The sequence below is a fragment of the Triturus cristatus genome, chromosome 3_2 (genome assembly GCF_964204655.1).
Source record: "Triturus cristatus chromosome 3_2, aTriCri1.1, whole genome shotgun sequence".
In the NCBI taxonomy this organism is placed as follows: Eukaryota; Metazoa; Chordata; class Amphibia; order Caudata; family Salamandridae; genus Triturus; species Triturus cristatus.
The window spans coordinates 1,167,791,421-1,167,808,220 of record NC_140584.1 but is presented as its reverse complement, the minus strand read 5'-3'; the positions used below and the strand labels follow the sequence as shown (position 1 = coordinate 1,167,808,220).

Here is a 16,800-nt window from a genome sequence, read left to right as displayed (position 1 = left end):
CTGGGTCCTCATTTGCTGCTTTTTTAGTCCAATCCAGGTTTCAAACATCCTAGTGAGGGGGTTGCACTCCCTTCGCTTGCGCAGCTCTCAGCGTTGGAATAATTATCTGATGTGTTTTAGGAAAATCAATTCACAGCTTGCATTTTGAAAAGCCTCAACTGATTCCACTCACCCATCACAGTGACTGGCCACCTGCTCGTATATAAGAATCTACTAGCTGTCTGACACTTCAAACAGACCATAGCCATATAGTTGACCAAAACAAACAATGAGAACAGTTGGCAGCTACACCACCACATCGCTGTGATGTACACAACTCTAGTTCCGGCTACAACACATCCATTTGATGTGCATGACACTACCTGAGGCAATGTAGCTCTATACCACCGCGCATATGAGGAATTCGAAGGCATGCCTATAAAAACAAAACCCCAAGATCTTGGAAAGGACAATTCTACACATTACTAATCTTGTCTGCATAGAAAGCTTCTAGCTAAACGTTTGCTGCTGAACGCTAATGGAGAACAAGGATTACATATGTTCAGAATGCTTGCCCTTTAAGATGTGTAAGTATCAATTCTCGTGCTTCAGGAGCAGACATAATTGTATGACTGGCAGCAACGAGCATTTGAAAGGACAGTGCATCAGTGAAGCGTATTCAGTGTAATGTAAGCAATTTTCTAAAGTCATCACACACTTTACCCAGCTCAGCTCTATGTGCCAGAGTAAACAAATACAGACATATTGAACTCTCGCAATCTGAAAGTGTGACAACACTTAGCTGTCAGTCATGTTATTTAGAAACCGTTAACGCGAGAAAGTGTTCAGAGACTCAGATCAATTTCCTTTCATTAGAATCAACCAGTGTGCCTTCAGTATGTCCATATACAGTCTCCTAGAAATACTAAAAGTACAGATGGAGGCAGCACTCTGAAAGCTTCTATCTAGCATTTACTTGCAGTGCATTTATCATGAACTGCAGACCTGGCTGCACTTGGGCGGTTATGCTGAACAAGGAAAGTGTTCCAGGACAAGGACTGCAGTTTACAGAGCCAGGTCACAGGGCTAGTGAATGGTACTCCAGCTTCTCCGGTGGGATACGGATTACTGTCCGACGAAAATCAAGCACCTAGCAGCTCTGGACATATGTCTATCTTGACCTTCTAGTAGCAGAGTTTCTCCCTAGTCATACTAGGCCACAACAAGTAGAAGGGCACTGTTCATGATGTAGGTTGCTATGCCCTGACTAAAGACCCCTTTGGTTGCTTTGGCCGAAGATTTATAGTTATTCAAGACAGAAGGTTACAAACATGGCTAAGGCCATCTTGTAGGTCGTAAATATATTTTTGGGGAAAAAAAGACAATGGAAGTGAAGGCAATTAAAGAAACCAAAATGTACAGAGGAAAATTAACAAGCCATTCACCTGATCACCCGGAAACTGATCCAGTAATAGGCATAAGGTCAGTACACCAAATTCGCTAAAATTCATGCAGCCTGTGACACAGGTTGGCTCTCACTCTTTTTGCACGCAGTCAGTTGCGGAATAAAAAGGACCCTTGGATGACATCCTTCTTTTCAGTGTAGGACATACGAACAAATAAATGTGCTTGACATCTGAAATAGGCATCCACTTTGAGGGAAAGGCACATGGAAGGGTTGAGGCAGGCTGTTTGGGAAAGCTAGCATCACAGTGGAGTAATTAACTTCTCTAACTACAAATAAAAGCCTAAAACACTCGCCCTGCCCGCAAAACTCATACAGGTGACCGGGGACATTGAAAAAAATGCACATTCACGAACTGAACGGTATCCTCTATATTGTCTCACTAGCCTCTATACCAAATCACATTTTTTGGTATAAGAAATAATATATTTGTGGCATGTGTTGCTGTAGATACACATGCTCTGCACACTTCTGCTATCCAGTGTTGGGCTTTGACTTGTGCAACTGGTTATTCTTCAAAGAAGTGTTTTCAGTCCCACAGTATAGGGACTCCTGCCTATGACTGGTAATGCTCATAGGCATCAGCCTCATTGTTAGATTGTTTTGTTCCGTCGTCGGAAGTGCATCCACTGAGCTCAGTGTCAACGCCCTGTAGTGTTTGTCGTCGAATGTGATCTTCGGGGCTTCCATTCCAGTATTTGGAGTAAATCTATTTTGGTTTGTTTTCTTGTTATCACTACCTTAATTGGGCTCAGCGACTGAGATCTATTTGATGCATCTCATGGGGCCTTCAACTCCGTATTCTTCTTCAAAAATGTGGAGTTCGTAAGGGAAAGGACTCCATTTCAGTACTGTCTACAGTGTAATGCAAAGGACATCTGGACAGACCTCCGTAAAGTCTGCAACCTCGGTTTCCAGAGCACGACGAGGTCTCAAGTTTACCCTGCCTCCCTTACGATCCAAGAAGACCCTGCAGTACCGACGAGATCTGACACTTTAGCTGTCCAAGCGAAGGCCCAGGATACGAACAACGTACCCCCACAGATAAAGAACTAACAAATCAACTCCAGCTGCATGTGGGCCAGGTATCCCAGGTTCACCACCCATCTTGACCTGTTCCTAGTGCCCTACAAGAAGCAGCACAAAGAGCAAGACCTTCTTACTCGGAACCAGGGCACATAAGTCACCCGAACCCCAAGCAACTTAATCTTGCAATTTGGCTCAATTTGGCTCTTTAAGTCTTAGAATTTGGCTAACTTAATATGCCTCCCAAGGGTATGTCCATCCTGAAGGAGGTCCGCAGACCCACCAAATGGGCCGACTATACAGCCAAACGTAGAAGATTTGTCCATTACTGCCTTCCTAAAAAAGAATGACCCATTGATAATGGGTCCAAGACCAAGTTTGCAACCTGCTTCATTTGCAGGCACCAGGCCTCGCCTAGGTTTATTTGTCTCCGTTTCAGAGTAGGGAGCATTCTTCCCTCGTTCCAATCATCAAAGTTGTAATGGAGGGACTTAAACGGGTTATTCCACCTAGGGGAGGGTACCGCCAGTCCTGTCTAGAGCCTCAACTTTGGCTACACTCTACTTCTGGGCCTTCTTTTCAAGCCCCTTCATTCATGCACTCTACAGTTTCACTTGGAAGGTGACCTCCCTAGTTGCCTTTACATTTCTCAAGCGAGTGAATGAGCTTCAATCTCCTACCCTCGAAGAACCCTTCTTTCAGGTTCACCATGAGAGAGTCATTCATTAACCAAACTATACACCTCCCGGTGGTCTTCGCACACCAAGACTCTGTTGCAGAGAACACTTCATACACTAGACATTAAAAGAGGTCTCAAGCACTACATTGATAGAACAAAGGTATTCCGCAAAATGCAACAACTATCTCATTCACAAAACCATATATAGACCATGCTTCAGACTGGCTACGCTGAAGCCAAAAGATAATTGCCTACACCACCCAGTCCCACTCTACTGGCAAAAAGGGGGGCCTCCATTGCTTTCCTTAATAACCTTCCCATAGCGGACCTATGTAAAGTAGCTACTTGGTCCACTCCACACATAATTACTAAGCCTTACTGTGTAGATGTTTTAGCACGCCAACAAGCTAATGTTGGACAAGCTGTAATACATACACTTTTACAATCATCTGCAACATCCCTCCTGCTAGCGATTGCTTACGGTCTATGCAGAGAATGTGCATCTACAGCTACACATGCCCCGATCTGAAAGTGTTACTTACCTCGTAAGCATCTGGGTGTGGCATGTAGTACCGTAAATTCACATGGCCCACCACTCTCCCCCGAAGCCTCAAGTTGTCAAAGATAACACCCTTTTTTGTTTTTTATATGGTCATCTTCTGCTTTTCTATGCTCTATTTTGATCCTTACCCCGCAATTTAACAATGGAACCATGGTCCTCCCGCAATAGCAGTCATATAAGGAGTCACTATACCTCATGACTCAAAATGCTTCTTCGAAGACTAACAAGTTGCATATGTCCTAGCCCAAAACTTGAAGACATGGGCAATGCAGAGTATGTGAATCTAGAGCATTACATGCCATGAACAGATGCCTACAAGGAAAGTAACATTTTCCTTCCATGTTAATACAAAATAAGCTAAATAATAAAAAGTTATTATTAGGTCTACCATACACACTCATTTTTCTTAAATCATTGTCTGTTAGCTAACATCCCTTCCATTTCAAAACATTGTACAGCTTCTAACACTGGTGACAAATGTGCACAGGCCTTATTGCTACCCTTTTACCACGAAAACAACAGTTGATGGACAGAATGCAGAACAATGTCATACATTCACCCCAGTACAGAGATCTAGGCCTAAAGCCATCATTTTTTTACTCACCATGCCATTCCAGTTTGAACCCAGCCATATGCAAATCAGTCTTGACCCTGTGCCCCATAGGAACAGTCCAGCCTCAACTGCCAAGCGAGGTCCTCCCTGGATTGGTAACAAGCATCCTAGGACCGGTTTTGGGATTTCACCCCTCTTCAGCCAGGATAGCTTGATTCCAGTGGCATGGAGACCACGGGACCCACGTCTGGGCATACCCGCCCCACTCGGGTGACAAATGCAAAAACAAAAGTTGATGGACAGAATGCAGAACAATGTCATACATTCACCCCAGTACAGAGATCTGGGCCTAAATCCATCGTTTTTTTGGTCACCATGCCATTCCACTTTGAACCCAGCCATATGCAAATCAGTCTGACCCTGTGCCTCATGGGAACAGTCCAGCCCAAACTGCCAGGCCGGGTCCTCCCTGGACTGGTAAACCGGGGTGGCATAGTGGAGAAAAGAACGATGGACTTAACCCAGATCTTTTGACTGGGGGAGAATGTTTGCATTGTCAGCATTCCGTCCATCATTTGTTTGCTGTAACACCTTTCGCCCTAAGTGGGATGGGTATGCCCAGACGTGGGTCCCTTGCTCACTGTGCCACTGGATTCAAGCTAGCCTGGCTGAAGAAGGGTGACATACCCTGATACCGGTCCCAGGATGCTGGTTTCCAGTCCAGGGAGGACCTGGTCTGGCCTGGCAGTTCGGTCTGGACTGGTCCATGGTGCACAGGGTAAGGACTGATTTGCATATGGCTGGGTCCAAACTGGGATGGCGTAGTGGGCAAAAGAACAATGGATTTAACCCAGATCTTTTGACTGGGGGAAAATGTTTGCATTGTCGGCATTCCGTCCATAATTTGTTTGCTGTAACACCCTTCTACCACAGGCTTGTACCTAGAGTTCACACCAAAGCAGCCAACAGTGTGCAACAACCCTGGATCAAGGCCTTATTTAAAAAAATTTAAAAAAGGAATACCAAGCAATATCTAAGCAGCTTTAGAGGTCTTTGCAGCAGTATACCACAGGAGTCCTCGGAGGTCTTGGAATTTCTTCAGCAGGCTCTCAAGCACTGCTAGAATTGCTCGTTAGTGGGCTTGCCTCAACCCCACCATCCCCTGTTCCGACAGACACTACATTAACTCAATGCGGAGTGGCATGGGAACAATCAATTGATTTTCTTGGGACGATAGTCTAGCGACAACTTAAAGTCACTAAAGAACCTATATAATACCATAAAGAAAGTTGCTATAGGAAGAGTGAAGACTTACATTCTGAGAAAGTGAGATGACCAATAGCAATATAAAGAGTGAAGCCAGACTTTCTTAGATCTGTCACAAACCATCTGAATAGCTGGATTTCACATTCTAGCTCAAATGCTTACCTGGTTTCCGGATGAGATGCCACACACTGCAGTAAGGCCAAGGCATTACAAACTCTGTTTGACTGATGTGCTGTAAGGGTGGGCGGGTTAATTGATGGATAGATATTTACAATCTCCTAAAAGGAAAAACAGAAAGGGAAACCAGAACGTCACAACCGAATTCTATGCCTGCAAAGTACTATAAAACGTGTATAGTACAAAAGTATGAAGTAAATACAAAGTCTAAAGTTGCAATGCATTAATGTCCACGCCATACACTAAAATAACATGGGACAGCAAGTTTTTTCACTAGGGTGTATGCGGCCTACCAGTCAGAAAGGCCCTGTGCAAGAATGAGAGTTTACAGAGGATGAAAACAGACAAAAAGCATGACCAGACAATCTCCCTCAGTAACATCAATTCAATGTATCAAAAGTTGATGAAGTTACAGGTTTATTTCATTTTTTTTTTCTTGCCCTGTCCAATATGATGGTTAATAAAACAGCATTCAGCAGACAAGTAGTGGAAAACAGGGAAAGAAAGCCTGTGTGGTGAACAGGTTTTAACAACATTTCGCAAATTAATTCCAATCACTTGAATTTATTTGATCTTATAAACTGGTAAGTCAAACTTTCATCAACTTATATGGACCCTGCGCTCAGGTTCCCAAGTTCAAGTTTTTGGAATTAGATTGAAATTGAGAAAGAAAAACTTAAGTGTGCAACTGTGGTTTCCATATAATCTCACCACAGAATATATCCAACCATATCAGCCCAAACCCCAAACTTCAAGTGTCATCTGTATGCATGCAGGCTACCCATGTGAGCCCACTTTCTGCAAATGAGCTCCATGAATTATCATGAAGACAATGCAGCTCATGGCTATACAGATACTGTTAAACATTAGTATTTTTAGCCAATGCAATAACTGGTTTTGAGGTACATTGATTAGGAGAACAAACTGATTTCAAGTGAATTCAAGCACCTAATCACCTACTTTTACCTGCAAACAGACCCCACAAAACAAACTACAAACACAACAAATAACAGCACTCAGACATGGGTGGTCTCAGCTTTTATCAAACAAGTACCTCACTTCATAGAGAAATTAATTCAGTGAACGCCAACAGTGGATACGGAGCACAGTACATCTGTGTAGTATGCAGACAATCAAAATTTACAAATATGATTTAATTAAAATTATTATTTTGTTCGTAAGGAATATGCTACTTACCAGTATGCATCTGTTCTTGGCATGTAGAGCTGCAGAGTTGTACACTTAGCATAGGTCGCCATCTGGTGTTGGGCCCGGATGTTTGCAGTTTGTTTTTCTTCTTGGACCGTCTTTGGAAGTCACGAGTTTGGTGACTCCTCCTTCGGTCCGTACTGCGCATGGGCTTCGGCTCCATCCTCAGATTGTTTTTCGCCAACAGGGAAATGATGGAGCGTAGTAATAACAGTGAGAAACCCATGTGTGGTGTATCTAAATAAGATGGACTGGAACGGATACAGGTAGCCGGGGAGGCGGGTGGGCGTGTACAACTCTGCAGCTCTACATGCCAAGAACAGATGCATACTGGTAAGTAGCATATTCCGTTCGAGGCATATGAGCTGCAGATTGTACACTTAGCATAGATTATATAGCAGTACCCAACCTTAGCGGCGACCACCGGTATCCGTTGCAGCTGTTTGAAAGAGTGTTTTTAGTACAGCCTGGCCCACCCTAGCTTGCTGCTGGGAATGCACATCTACACAGTAGTGTTTTGTGAATGTGTGCGGTGTAGACCATGTGGCTGCCTTGCATATGTCATCTAAGGGTATATTCCCTAGAAAAGCCATAGAAGCCCCTAACTTTCTTGTAGAGTGGGCTTTAGGGGGAACAGATAATGTTCTCTTTGCCTTCTGATAGCAAATTTGTATGCATTTTACAATCCACCTAGCTATCCCTGATTTTGAGATGGGGTTGCCTTTATGTGGTGGAGAAAAGGAAACGAACAACTGTTTGGTCTTCCTGAAGGGTTGCGTTCTTTGTATGTAATATAGCAACGCTCTTTTCACATCTAGTGTGTGTAAAGCCCTTTCCGCAACAGATTGGGGTTGCGAAAAGAAGACAGGTAATTCCACTGATTGATTGAGGTGGAAGGGGGTAATGACTTTGGGCAGGAACTTCGGATTAGTTCGAAGTATGACCTTGCTGTGATGCATTTGTATGTAAGGTTCCTGTATGGTGAACGCTTGTATTTCACCAACCCTTCTAAGGGAAGTGATAGCTACAAGGAAAGCTGTTTTCCAGGTGAGAAATTGTAGCTCACATTTGTGCATTGGTTCGAAGGGCGGACCCATTAGTCGTGTAAGGACCAAATTTAGATTCCATACAGGGGAGGGTGGTGCCCTGGGAGGAATTACTCGTTTAAGGCCTTCCATGAAGGCTTTAATAGCGGGCACTCTGAAGAGTGACAAATGCTGTCTGTTTTGTAGATAGGCAGCGATCGCTGCTAGGTGTAGGCGTATGGATGAATACGCCAGGTTACACCTGTGAAGATGGAGCAGATAGCATATGATGTGTTGTATGGATGCATCTAGAGGGTTGATTGTATTGTTACGGCAGTACATTACAAATCTTTTCCACTTTGCGGCATAGCATGCTCTAGTGGTAGGACGTCTGGCTTCCATGATGATGTTCATGCAATCAGGGGGAAGGTTAAGGTACCCGAATTCTAAGATTTCAGGAGCCAGATCGCCAGGTTGAGCTGAGCTGGGTCCGGGTGCCTGATTTCTCCATGGTTCTGGGTTAGGAGGCATGGGGAAAGGTGCAGTTTTTGATGTGGTACCACTGATAGTTGTAGTAGCGTGGTGTACCACGGCTGTCTGGCCCACGTCGGAGCTACCAGAATGAGTGTGAGGGAGTGCTGTTGTAGTTTCCTGACCACTAATGGAATTAGTGGGAGAGGTGGAAAGGCGTATGCAAATCTGCCTGACCAGTTCATCCATATCGCATTGCCCTTGGACAATGGGTGTGGGTATCTGGCGGCGAAGCTTGGGCATTTTTTGTTTTCGTGGGTGGCGAAGAGGTCTATTTGAGGATGCCCCCACTGTCGGAAGAATGGGTGAAGAACTTGTGGATGCAGTTCCCATTCGTGTAGTTGTTGAGTCTGTCTGCTGAGCAGATCTGCTATGGTGTTTTGTACGCCTGGAACATGTTGTGCCAGGAGAAAAATGTTTTGGGGAATTGCCCATCTCCATATGCTCTGGGCTAAGCGGGAGAGCTGGGGAGAGTGTGTCCCCCCCTGTTTCTGTATATAATACATCGCAGTCATGTTGTCTGTGCGAATGAGGACTGCTTTGCCTGAAATCTGCTTTTGGAAAGATTTTAGGGCTAGAAAGATCGCCAAAAGCTCCAGATGGTTGATGTGGAGCGTTTTTTGCTGTGGCGTCCATAGACCTTGCATTGTGAGGTGTAAGAGGTGCGCTCCCCAGCCGGAGAGCGATGCGTCCGCTGTTAGAGTCACTTGGGGAACCGGGTCCAGGAACGGCCGTCCCTTGGAAAGGTTTGTGGTGTTCCACCACTGCAGAGAGTGATGTGTGCGGCCGTCCACCAACACCAGATCCGTCAGCTGACCCTGGGCCTGGTTCCACTGTTGTGCTAGGCACTCCTGAAGTGGACGCATGTGGAGTCTTGCATGGGGCACTATGAAGATGCAAGACGCCATCATCCCTATGAGCTTCATAAACACTCTTGCTGGTAGAGAGTGTTGAGGAAGGAATATTTTGCGTAAGGCTAGAATGCTTGTGATTCTGGCTGAGTTTGGATAGGCAATACCTTTTGAGGTGTCTATGGTGGCCCCGAGATATTGCTTTGTGTGAGATGGTATGAGGTGGGACTTTTGGTAGTTCACCGTGAAGCCTAGCTGATGAAGCAGTTGGATGGTGCTGTTTGTATGTTGCACGCATTGGTGGTAGGACGCGGCTTTTATGAGCCAGTCGTCTAAGTAAGGGAAGACGTGAACATGTTGACGTCTGAGGTGTGCTGCTACTACTGCTAGGCATTTGGTAAACACCCGTGGTGCAGTGGTGACCCCGAAGGGGAGAACCTTGAATTGGTAATGTTGCCCGTCCACCACGAACCTGAGGTATTTTCTGTGAGAGGGGTGTATTGGAATGTGAAAGTACGCGTCTTTCAGATCCAGTGTTGTGAGAAAGTCTCCCTGGCAGAGGAGTGGGAGGACTTGTTGTAAGGTGACCATGTGAAAGTGGTCTGAATGTATGTAGGCATTTAGAGGCCGGAGATCCAGAATGGGTCTGAGGGTCTCGTCTTTCTTTGGGATTAAGAAATATAGGGAGTAGACCCCTAGATTTCGTTGATTGCCGGGTACCTGCTCTATGGCGTGTTTCTGGAGGAGCGAGAGTACCTCTTGTTTGAGCAGTGTGGAATGCTCTTGGGACATTGGACGGTGCCTTGGTGGGATATTGGGTGGGGTAGATGTTAGCTCGAGGCAGTACCCTGACCGAATGATTTGGGTCACCCATTTGTCCGATGTTATGGACTCCCATACGTGGATAAAATCTTGTAGTCTGCCCCCGACCGGAGTGGAATGGTCTGGGGGGAGCGAAGGGGAGTCATTGTGCGGGTGGGGTGGCAGAACGGGTATTGTTGGTTTTGCCCCTGCCCTTATTGTTGTTGCCTCTGTAACCACCTCTTTGGTTGCCCTTTGAAAAGGTATTTTGAGGAGGGGATTTGTAGGAGGTAGAGGCATTATCGGTGGAGGAGCCTCTACCTGTGCCACGAAAGGACGAGCGTCGAAAGGAACGCTTAGAGGCTTGGGTCTGGAGCGCTCCCATAGACTTCGCTGTGTCTGTATCTTTCTTCATTTTTTCGAGCGCTTCGTCTACCTTTGGGCCAAAGAGTGTTTGCTGGTCAAAGGTGTGATTAAGTATTGATGTCTGGACCTCAGGCTTGAACCCTGATATCCTGAGCCAGGCATGGCGGCGAAGCAGGACACTGGTGTTTATGGCTCTAGAAGCAGTGTCTGCTGCATCGAGGGCACACTTAATGGAGGTGTTTGTGATTAGTTTGCCCTCCTGTATCAGGTCATGAGCTTGGCGTTTGTATTTCTCTGGAAGGTGCTGCATAAGAGCCTCTAATTCATCATAGTGTGCTCTATCATATCGCGCAAGCAGTGCTTGTGTATTTGCAATGCGCCACATGTTTGCAGCCTGGTAGGCGGTGCGTTTACCAGACGCGTCCAGAAGTTTAGATTCCTTGTCTGGTGGTGGGGCATCTCCTGAGGATTGGGAGTTAGCCCGCTTTCTAGCTGTGGAGACAACTAGGGAATCTAGAGGAGCAGGGCCCTTGATGTATGCAGGGTCTGTGGGTGCCGCCTTGTACTTCTTCTCTATTCTAGGGTTTAGTACTCTGGCTCTGACAGGGTCTTTGAATACCTCTGTAGCGTGCTTGGTGACACCCTTAAGCATGGGTAAAATAGCAGTGGAACGATCTTGTAAATCAAATGTATCCAGTAGGAAGTCTTCTTCCACTGGTTCCGTGTGCATGTCCACCCCATGGTAGTGTGCTGCTCTCTGCACTAAATGGTGAAACCCTAAAGAGTCCTCTGGAGGAGACGGCCTTGATGGGTATAGGTCGTCTTGAGGTACATTGGGTACATCAGGGTTATTATAATCCTCCCATGGATCTGGGGTCCCTGGTGGAGTGGGATCCATTGGGGCGTCCCCTGGGTCATTGTCCGGGTCCCCGTCATCCGGGTCTGGGGATGGGGCCGGATCGTAGTGAGGTAAAGGTGGAGGGGGTGGTGGTGGGAGGGGGGGTGGCAGTGGGGAGGGTACTCTAAGGGGAGAAGTAGCTGAGTCCCTCTTTTTGGGTGGAGGAGGAGGAGCCGGAGCCTCAAGGCGACGCTTCTTAGTAATCACAGTCAAAAGGCCAGTCTTTGGATCTCTGGACAAAGTCTTTTGTAAAGGGTCTGGTGTAAACAGAGCCAATGGCGCCGAGTCGTCTGTCGGCACCGGCGATTTCGGAACCGGAGGTTTCGATGTTCTGTGTACGCCCTGCTTTTTGGAGGTCTCCGTGTGTTTCGGCGTCGAATGCTGTTTCGGCGCCGGAGCGTCGGTGCCGACCGATTTCTGTTTGTGTTTGGTCGGCGCCGAGTGTCCAGGCTTCGGCACCGGTGGTTTCGGAGTCGAGCTGGATTTTGCAGGCTTCGGTGCCGAGTGGTGTTTATCGGCACCGGGCGTCGGCTGGCTCGATCCCGAGCTGCCGTGAGACTTTGAGTGCTTCGACACCGGGCCCGAAGGTGGGGTGATCGAGGCTTTGGTTTTGGTTTTGCCCAGGCCGGCAGGCGAGGGAGTAACCGGAGTCTCTTTGGTTTTCGGTGCGGGGCTGGGAGGGGGCATTGTACTCACGGCCCGCTGTCCTGGTGTTACGTCCTCCAGGTCGGAGTCGTCGGCCTCGGAAGCGCTGACGATGTCTTCTCCCAGTTCGGTGTGTGTCTGCCCCGAAGCTTCGGCGTCGTCTCCGAAGATGTCCGGTGGAGCTGTCGAGGATGAGTGCGCCATGGTGCGTCGAGCCCTTCGATCTCGGATCGTTTTCTTCGATCGAAAAGACTTGCAGGCGGGGCAGTCTCGAGCCTCGTGTTCCGGAGAGAGGCAAAGGTTACACACCTGATGGAGGTCGGTGTGGGGAAATTTAGACCCACATTTTGGGCACTTTTTGAACGGAGTCCTTTCCATCGGCCGGGACCGGAGTCGCGGAGGGCCCGAAGGCCGGTGTCGATGTACGGGATGGAGAAAGTGCCGCTTCGAGAGATGAAGATGATGAAGGAACTCGAAGAATCGAGGATTTTCCGTCGAGGCTGGAACCGTAGAAGTTCGAAGCCGGAGTACGAAGTATCACATCCGAGCCCGATGGCGGAAAAAAACAATCTGAGGATGGAGCCGAAGCCCATGCGCAGTACGGACCGAAGGAGGAGTCACCAAACTCGTGACTTCCAAAGACGGTCCAAGAAGAAAAACAAACTGCAAACATCCGGGCCCAACACCAGATGGCGACCTATGCTAAGTGTACAATCTGCAGCTCATATGCCTCGAACATGTATGTTTCCGCAAACCATGTCCTCACTTCCTTCGCATCAAGTCTATGTTGCTGCCTGCACTACAAAATTCCATCTATAGCCTTCTCTTAATCAAACAGGACCTGAATCTCAGTTGATTATGGTTGTATTTACCTATCAAAATGTTTTGATATAAGATTTATTGGAAGAGGTTAACTGAGATGCTTTGCCTGCTATAGTTTGACCTAGAATTCTGCAATGTCAATATAATAAATGTCATAAAGTGACCTCGGTTTTGGGAGGTCATTGAGAGTTTTTAATTTTTTTAGGGTGACTTATCTGCTGGTAATATTGAACTTTAACACTGGGTCACTACTCGGACTCCTAAAACACGTTTATATGCTCAAAATCGTATTGTACTTTTAACTTTCCTATAGGGCCATATTAAATGGTGTAGACGTACACCAGTGGCATGGAAAGTTAAATGTCACTTGCGGACTGCGACACCTATCTTACAACCCACTATAATAGCTGTGAAATCAAGGGTTCAGGTCTACCCTACGTAGCCTAACAGCAGAAGCTTGAGCCCTGCTGCATAGACATCACCCCTTTGACAGGGAGGAAAACCTGATTTTATATATTAAGTAAGTCACCCTCAAGCACACCTATTGTGGAACATGTGTGACATTAGAAATGGCATGTTCTCCCTGTGACTCTTCCCAAAACTGCGCTGTCCCTAGTCAGGCTGCAGCTGGCACATAAGAAAGGTCAAAGTATTGATTATACACTTTAATCTATAACATTTGGCCTGTACCAGCTACAGGCCCCAATCAAAAATGTATTTTTATATTTAATGAAAAATCCACTCGAATGGTGAAGTTGGATTTTTATTAAATATATGTGAAAACCAACTTTCTAAAAGTCATCTTTACCCTGCCCGAAGCTGCTAGAGTCCAATTTGCATTAGCTCTCCAGCATTTGCCCAGCCTGAACAAGGTGTAAAGACTGCTGCCAGGGTGAGGTGGCGTTTTCTTCCCACTGGAAGGAAGGCCAGGCAGGGTGGGCCTAGGATCTTCAATAACTTCAAATGCGTCTGCTCTTTCACAAGCATCTGCGCGCTACATGGAAATCGCCAGCCTTTCTCCCCATAGTCAGGCTATCCCCAAAACCGGTTTTGAATGACCACAGAGCCTGTGTGCCGCAACACCTTAGAGTGGTCAGAGCACACGGAAACAACTGAAAAAATGAGTAATACTGCCCACTAGAACTTTTACCCCATTGGCTAGACATTTACCTCATTGTTTAGTCACCCTCAGCCACTAACTGACCAGGCATAAATGTGGCATCCCCAGGATGCTGCCTCAGATCACTTTATGGACCAGCAGTATGTTACAAGAGGACTGTTGCCTGGGACTTGAATGGAGTCTTCAAGAACTGGACCTGCTCACTCTTATACCCAGGACAAAAGTAGTGCACTCCAAGGGTCAGTTGGTTGATCTCATGTGTGGCTACAGAGACACCAAGCGTCAAGAGGCCTTTTTCTTGAAGTGCCCAGTTGCGAATGTACCCGGACAGAGTTTTGCTGGTGGCCTCTGCCTAACACTTTAATTGTATCTACATGCCTTCTCCGGATGTCTTGGTGGCATTAGAATTGTACTTCTGAGGTGGTTTGACAACAAAAACAAGTCTGGAAGCTTTCGCTAACTTGTTCTTTAGACCTCCAGCGGCTACAGCAGGAAAACGTATCTGACCAGCAGTTCTACAGCATCAGGATAAGTTTCACCTTTGTACCGCTCAAGGCTTCCAGCATATTATTATAAACTCAGAAAACACCCCAAATAGCCCATATTTATGCTAAAGAGGTCTTTATTCAGGATACAGATGGCAGTCATCCACAAACCCATTTTGACTCTTATTATAAAAGTCTCCTTTCACAGTTTTGAACCTTAACATTTCAACGATACAGAGATGAGACAAAAAGATCAACATGAAAGGAATATGCCATTCAATTAGTTTGGCACTGGGACCAAATATCAGTTCCTTATCAACTAATTCAAATCCTCCCAATAATTCACTTGTAGATTTTTTACATACAAGTTCAATGTATAAATCAGATTGTAATTAATCACTATATATAAAATTGATTCCAAAGTGTCTAGTTTCTATTCATAACAGTATTAAAAAAGAATGGGCAACAAATAAGTGCAAACAATATAAAACAATCTCCATCTACATTTCGTAAACGAGTGTCATGGGGATTATTGAAAAGGGTTTAATTAAATCCTTTCTATTGACCCAAGTGAGAATGTTATCAAGGGGCTTTAAAATTAGAATAATCATACAAACAATGAAACTAAATCCGATAGGTTTCTAAATTTACACAAAAAACTTTGTCCAGGTTTAGACCCATCACTGGAGCCCTAGTTTGACAATCAATAATATACTTTGATGCCAGGCTTCCAAGTTGCAATCCATTATCCACTCCATACACGTCTTAAACACACTATCAATTCCAAAATACTTTGCCAGATTTGGATTCCTCTCACAAGTTGCTTTTGTGATTGTTCTTAATAATCCACAAGCAATCCAAAATGTGTGATTACTCCTCTAACACTTAGTAAAAGGACACATAAGAACAGAAACAGTATACACGAAGGTATACGTGATCAACTGTCTAATCTATTTTTCAATAAAAGAAACCTTTTTATGTTTTACCATATATAAATGCATGTTCGTATTCTACAGACAAAAAACTTGTCCTTCACATTTCTTTTTTCTTGGAGTATTTGTTTAGCGCATACTAGACCCGAAGGTATCAGAGAGCTTTACATGAGCACCTGTTACGTTACAGACGCATTCATTTTTGTTAGGCACTGGAACCTATTTTGCCCGTTAGAAACCAGGCCATCACTAGGTCACTTTTCAAAGCCGCCCCAGAAAATCCATTTATCTCAATAAAGGCACTCTTGGTTGTACAGTTCCTGTATGCACAAGGGAATTCTCTATGTGGAGTATGATATTTGAGGGTTGGTAGAGGTAAACTTCCTGCATTCAGGATACAACTGACAGGTAGGTTTGCAAACCAACAAGGTCATTAATTTGTTGTCTTCTGCCTCTATTGCAAATATCCAGTTCTGGATTCTATAAAATTCACTTTCTGCTTTAGGTTGATTTAATTATCAATGAAAAAACAATAATTCTTAGACCTTATTGAACTTCAAAGATAGGGTGCTGATGATATGAGAAGAAAGGCGGAGTGTGAAGTCTTCCCTGAATCAGAATAATAATGACTTTTCCAGACTACACGAGAACTGTTCAATGGCAGTAGAAGTCTAAGAACCAGGTCAAATAGAGACCAAATGCAACAGGCCTCAAATATTTTAAAGTTATTTTGCAGACTAAGACATTCTTCTAAAATTATGCAAACCAAGCCACAAAAGAATGATATCCTAAAGGAGGAATAAGACAACTAGTGGGTACAAAGTGGATCAAAGCAGCTAAGATGACCAGATACAAAGTCCAATCTGTAGACACGGATCAAGAGCTGAAAGAAACTATAAATTAGCCCTGACCCCCCCCCCCCCCAGCAGGTCACAGGTATTAAGACAGAAGTGACAGAGCATTACATACTAGTAGACAACAGGCAATCAGAATAATGTTAATAGTTGTGTTGGTTGAAGGGGATGGGGGGCATTCCAATTCTTTAGGGAGAAATGTTCTCTAGAGGCTGCAAAGCTTCAGGGGTGGAAGTGTAGAGAAAGGGGGAAGTGGGGGGGAATGGGAGCGGCAAATGGGGCTGTGAGCACATATCCTGACTTTATTGCAGACACACGCATTAAAGCAATGGCTTGCACACTGCAAAATCTCCAACCACCAGGCCACACAATACAACGGCAAGGAAATAACAGACGTTATGGAATTTAAATGGTCCAGACAATAAAAATGAGAAGAGTGGTCATCCATTATGCTAAAAAACACTCGGCAGACAAGCCTTTTCTCCATGAAATACACGTGTCACAAAATGTGACTTCCTTGGCAACTACAGCTATGCCAGAGTCTAAAACGTGGG

At 45.4% G+C, this 16,800-nt stretch overlaps 1 protein-coding gene across 1 annotated transcript in view; it reads right to left on the bottom strand.

Annotated features, from left to right (window-relative positions):
- CNOT9 (CCR4-NOT transcription complex subunit 9) overlaps positions 1-16,800 on the bottom strand; it is a 125,417-nt gene that overhangs the window by 35,867 nt on the left and 72,750 nt on the right. Inside the window, exon 3 of the mRNA XM_085650038.1 lies at positions 5,693-5,808. Coding sequence (XP_085506164.1) covers positions 5,693-5,808 — 116 coding nt within the window. The remainder of the gene's footprint in view (positions 1-5,692; positions 5,809-16,800) is intronic.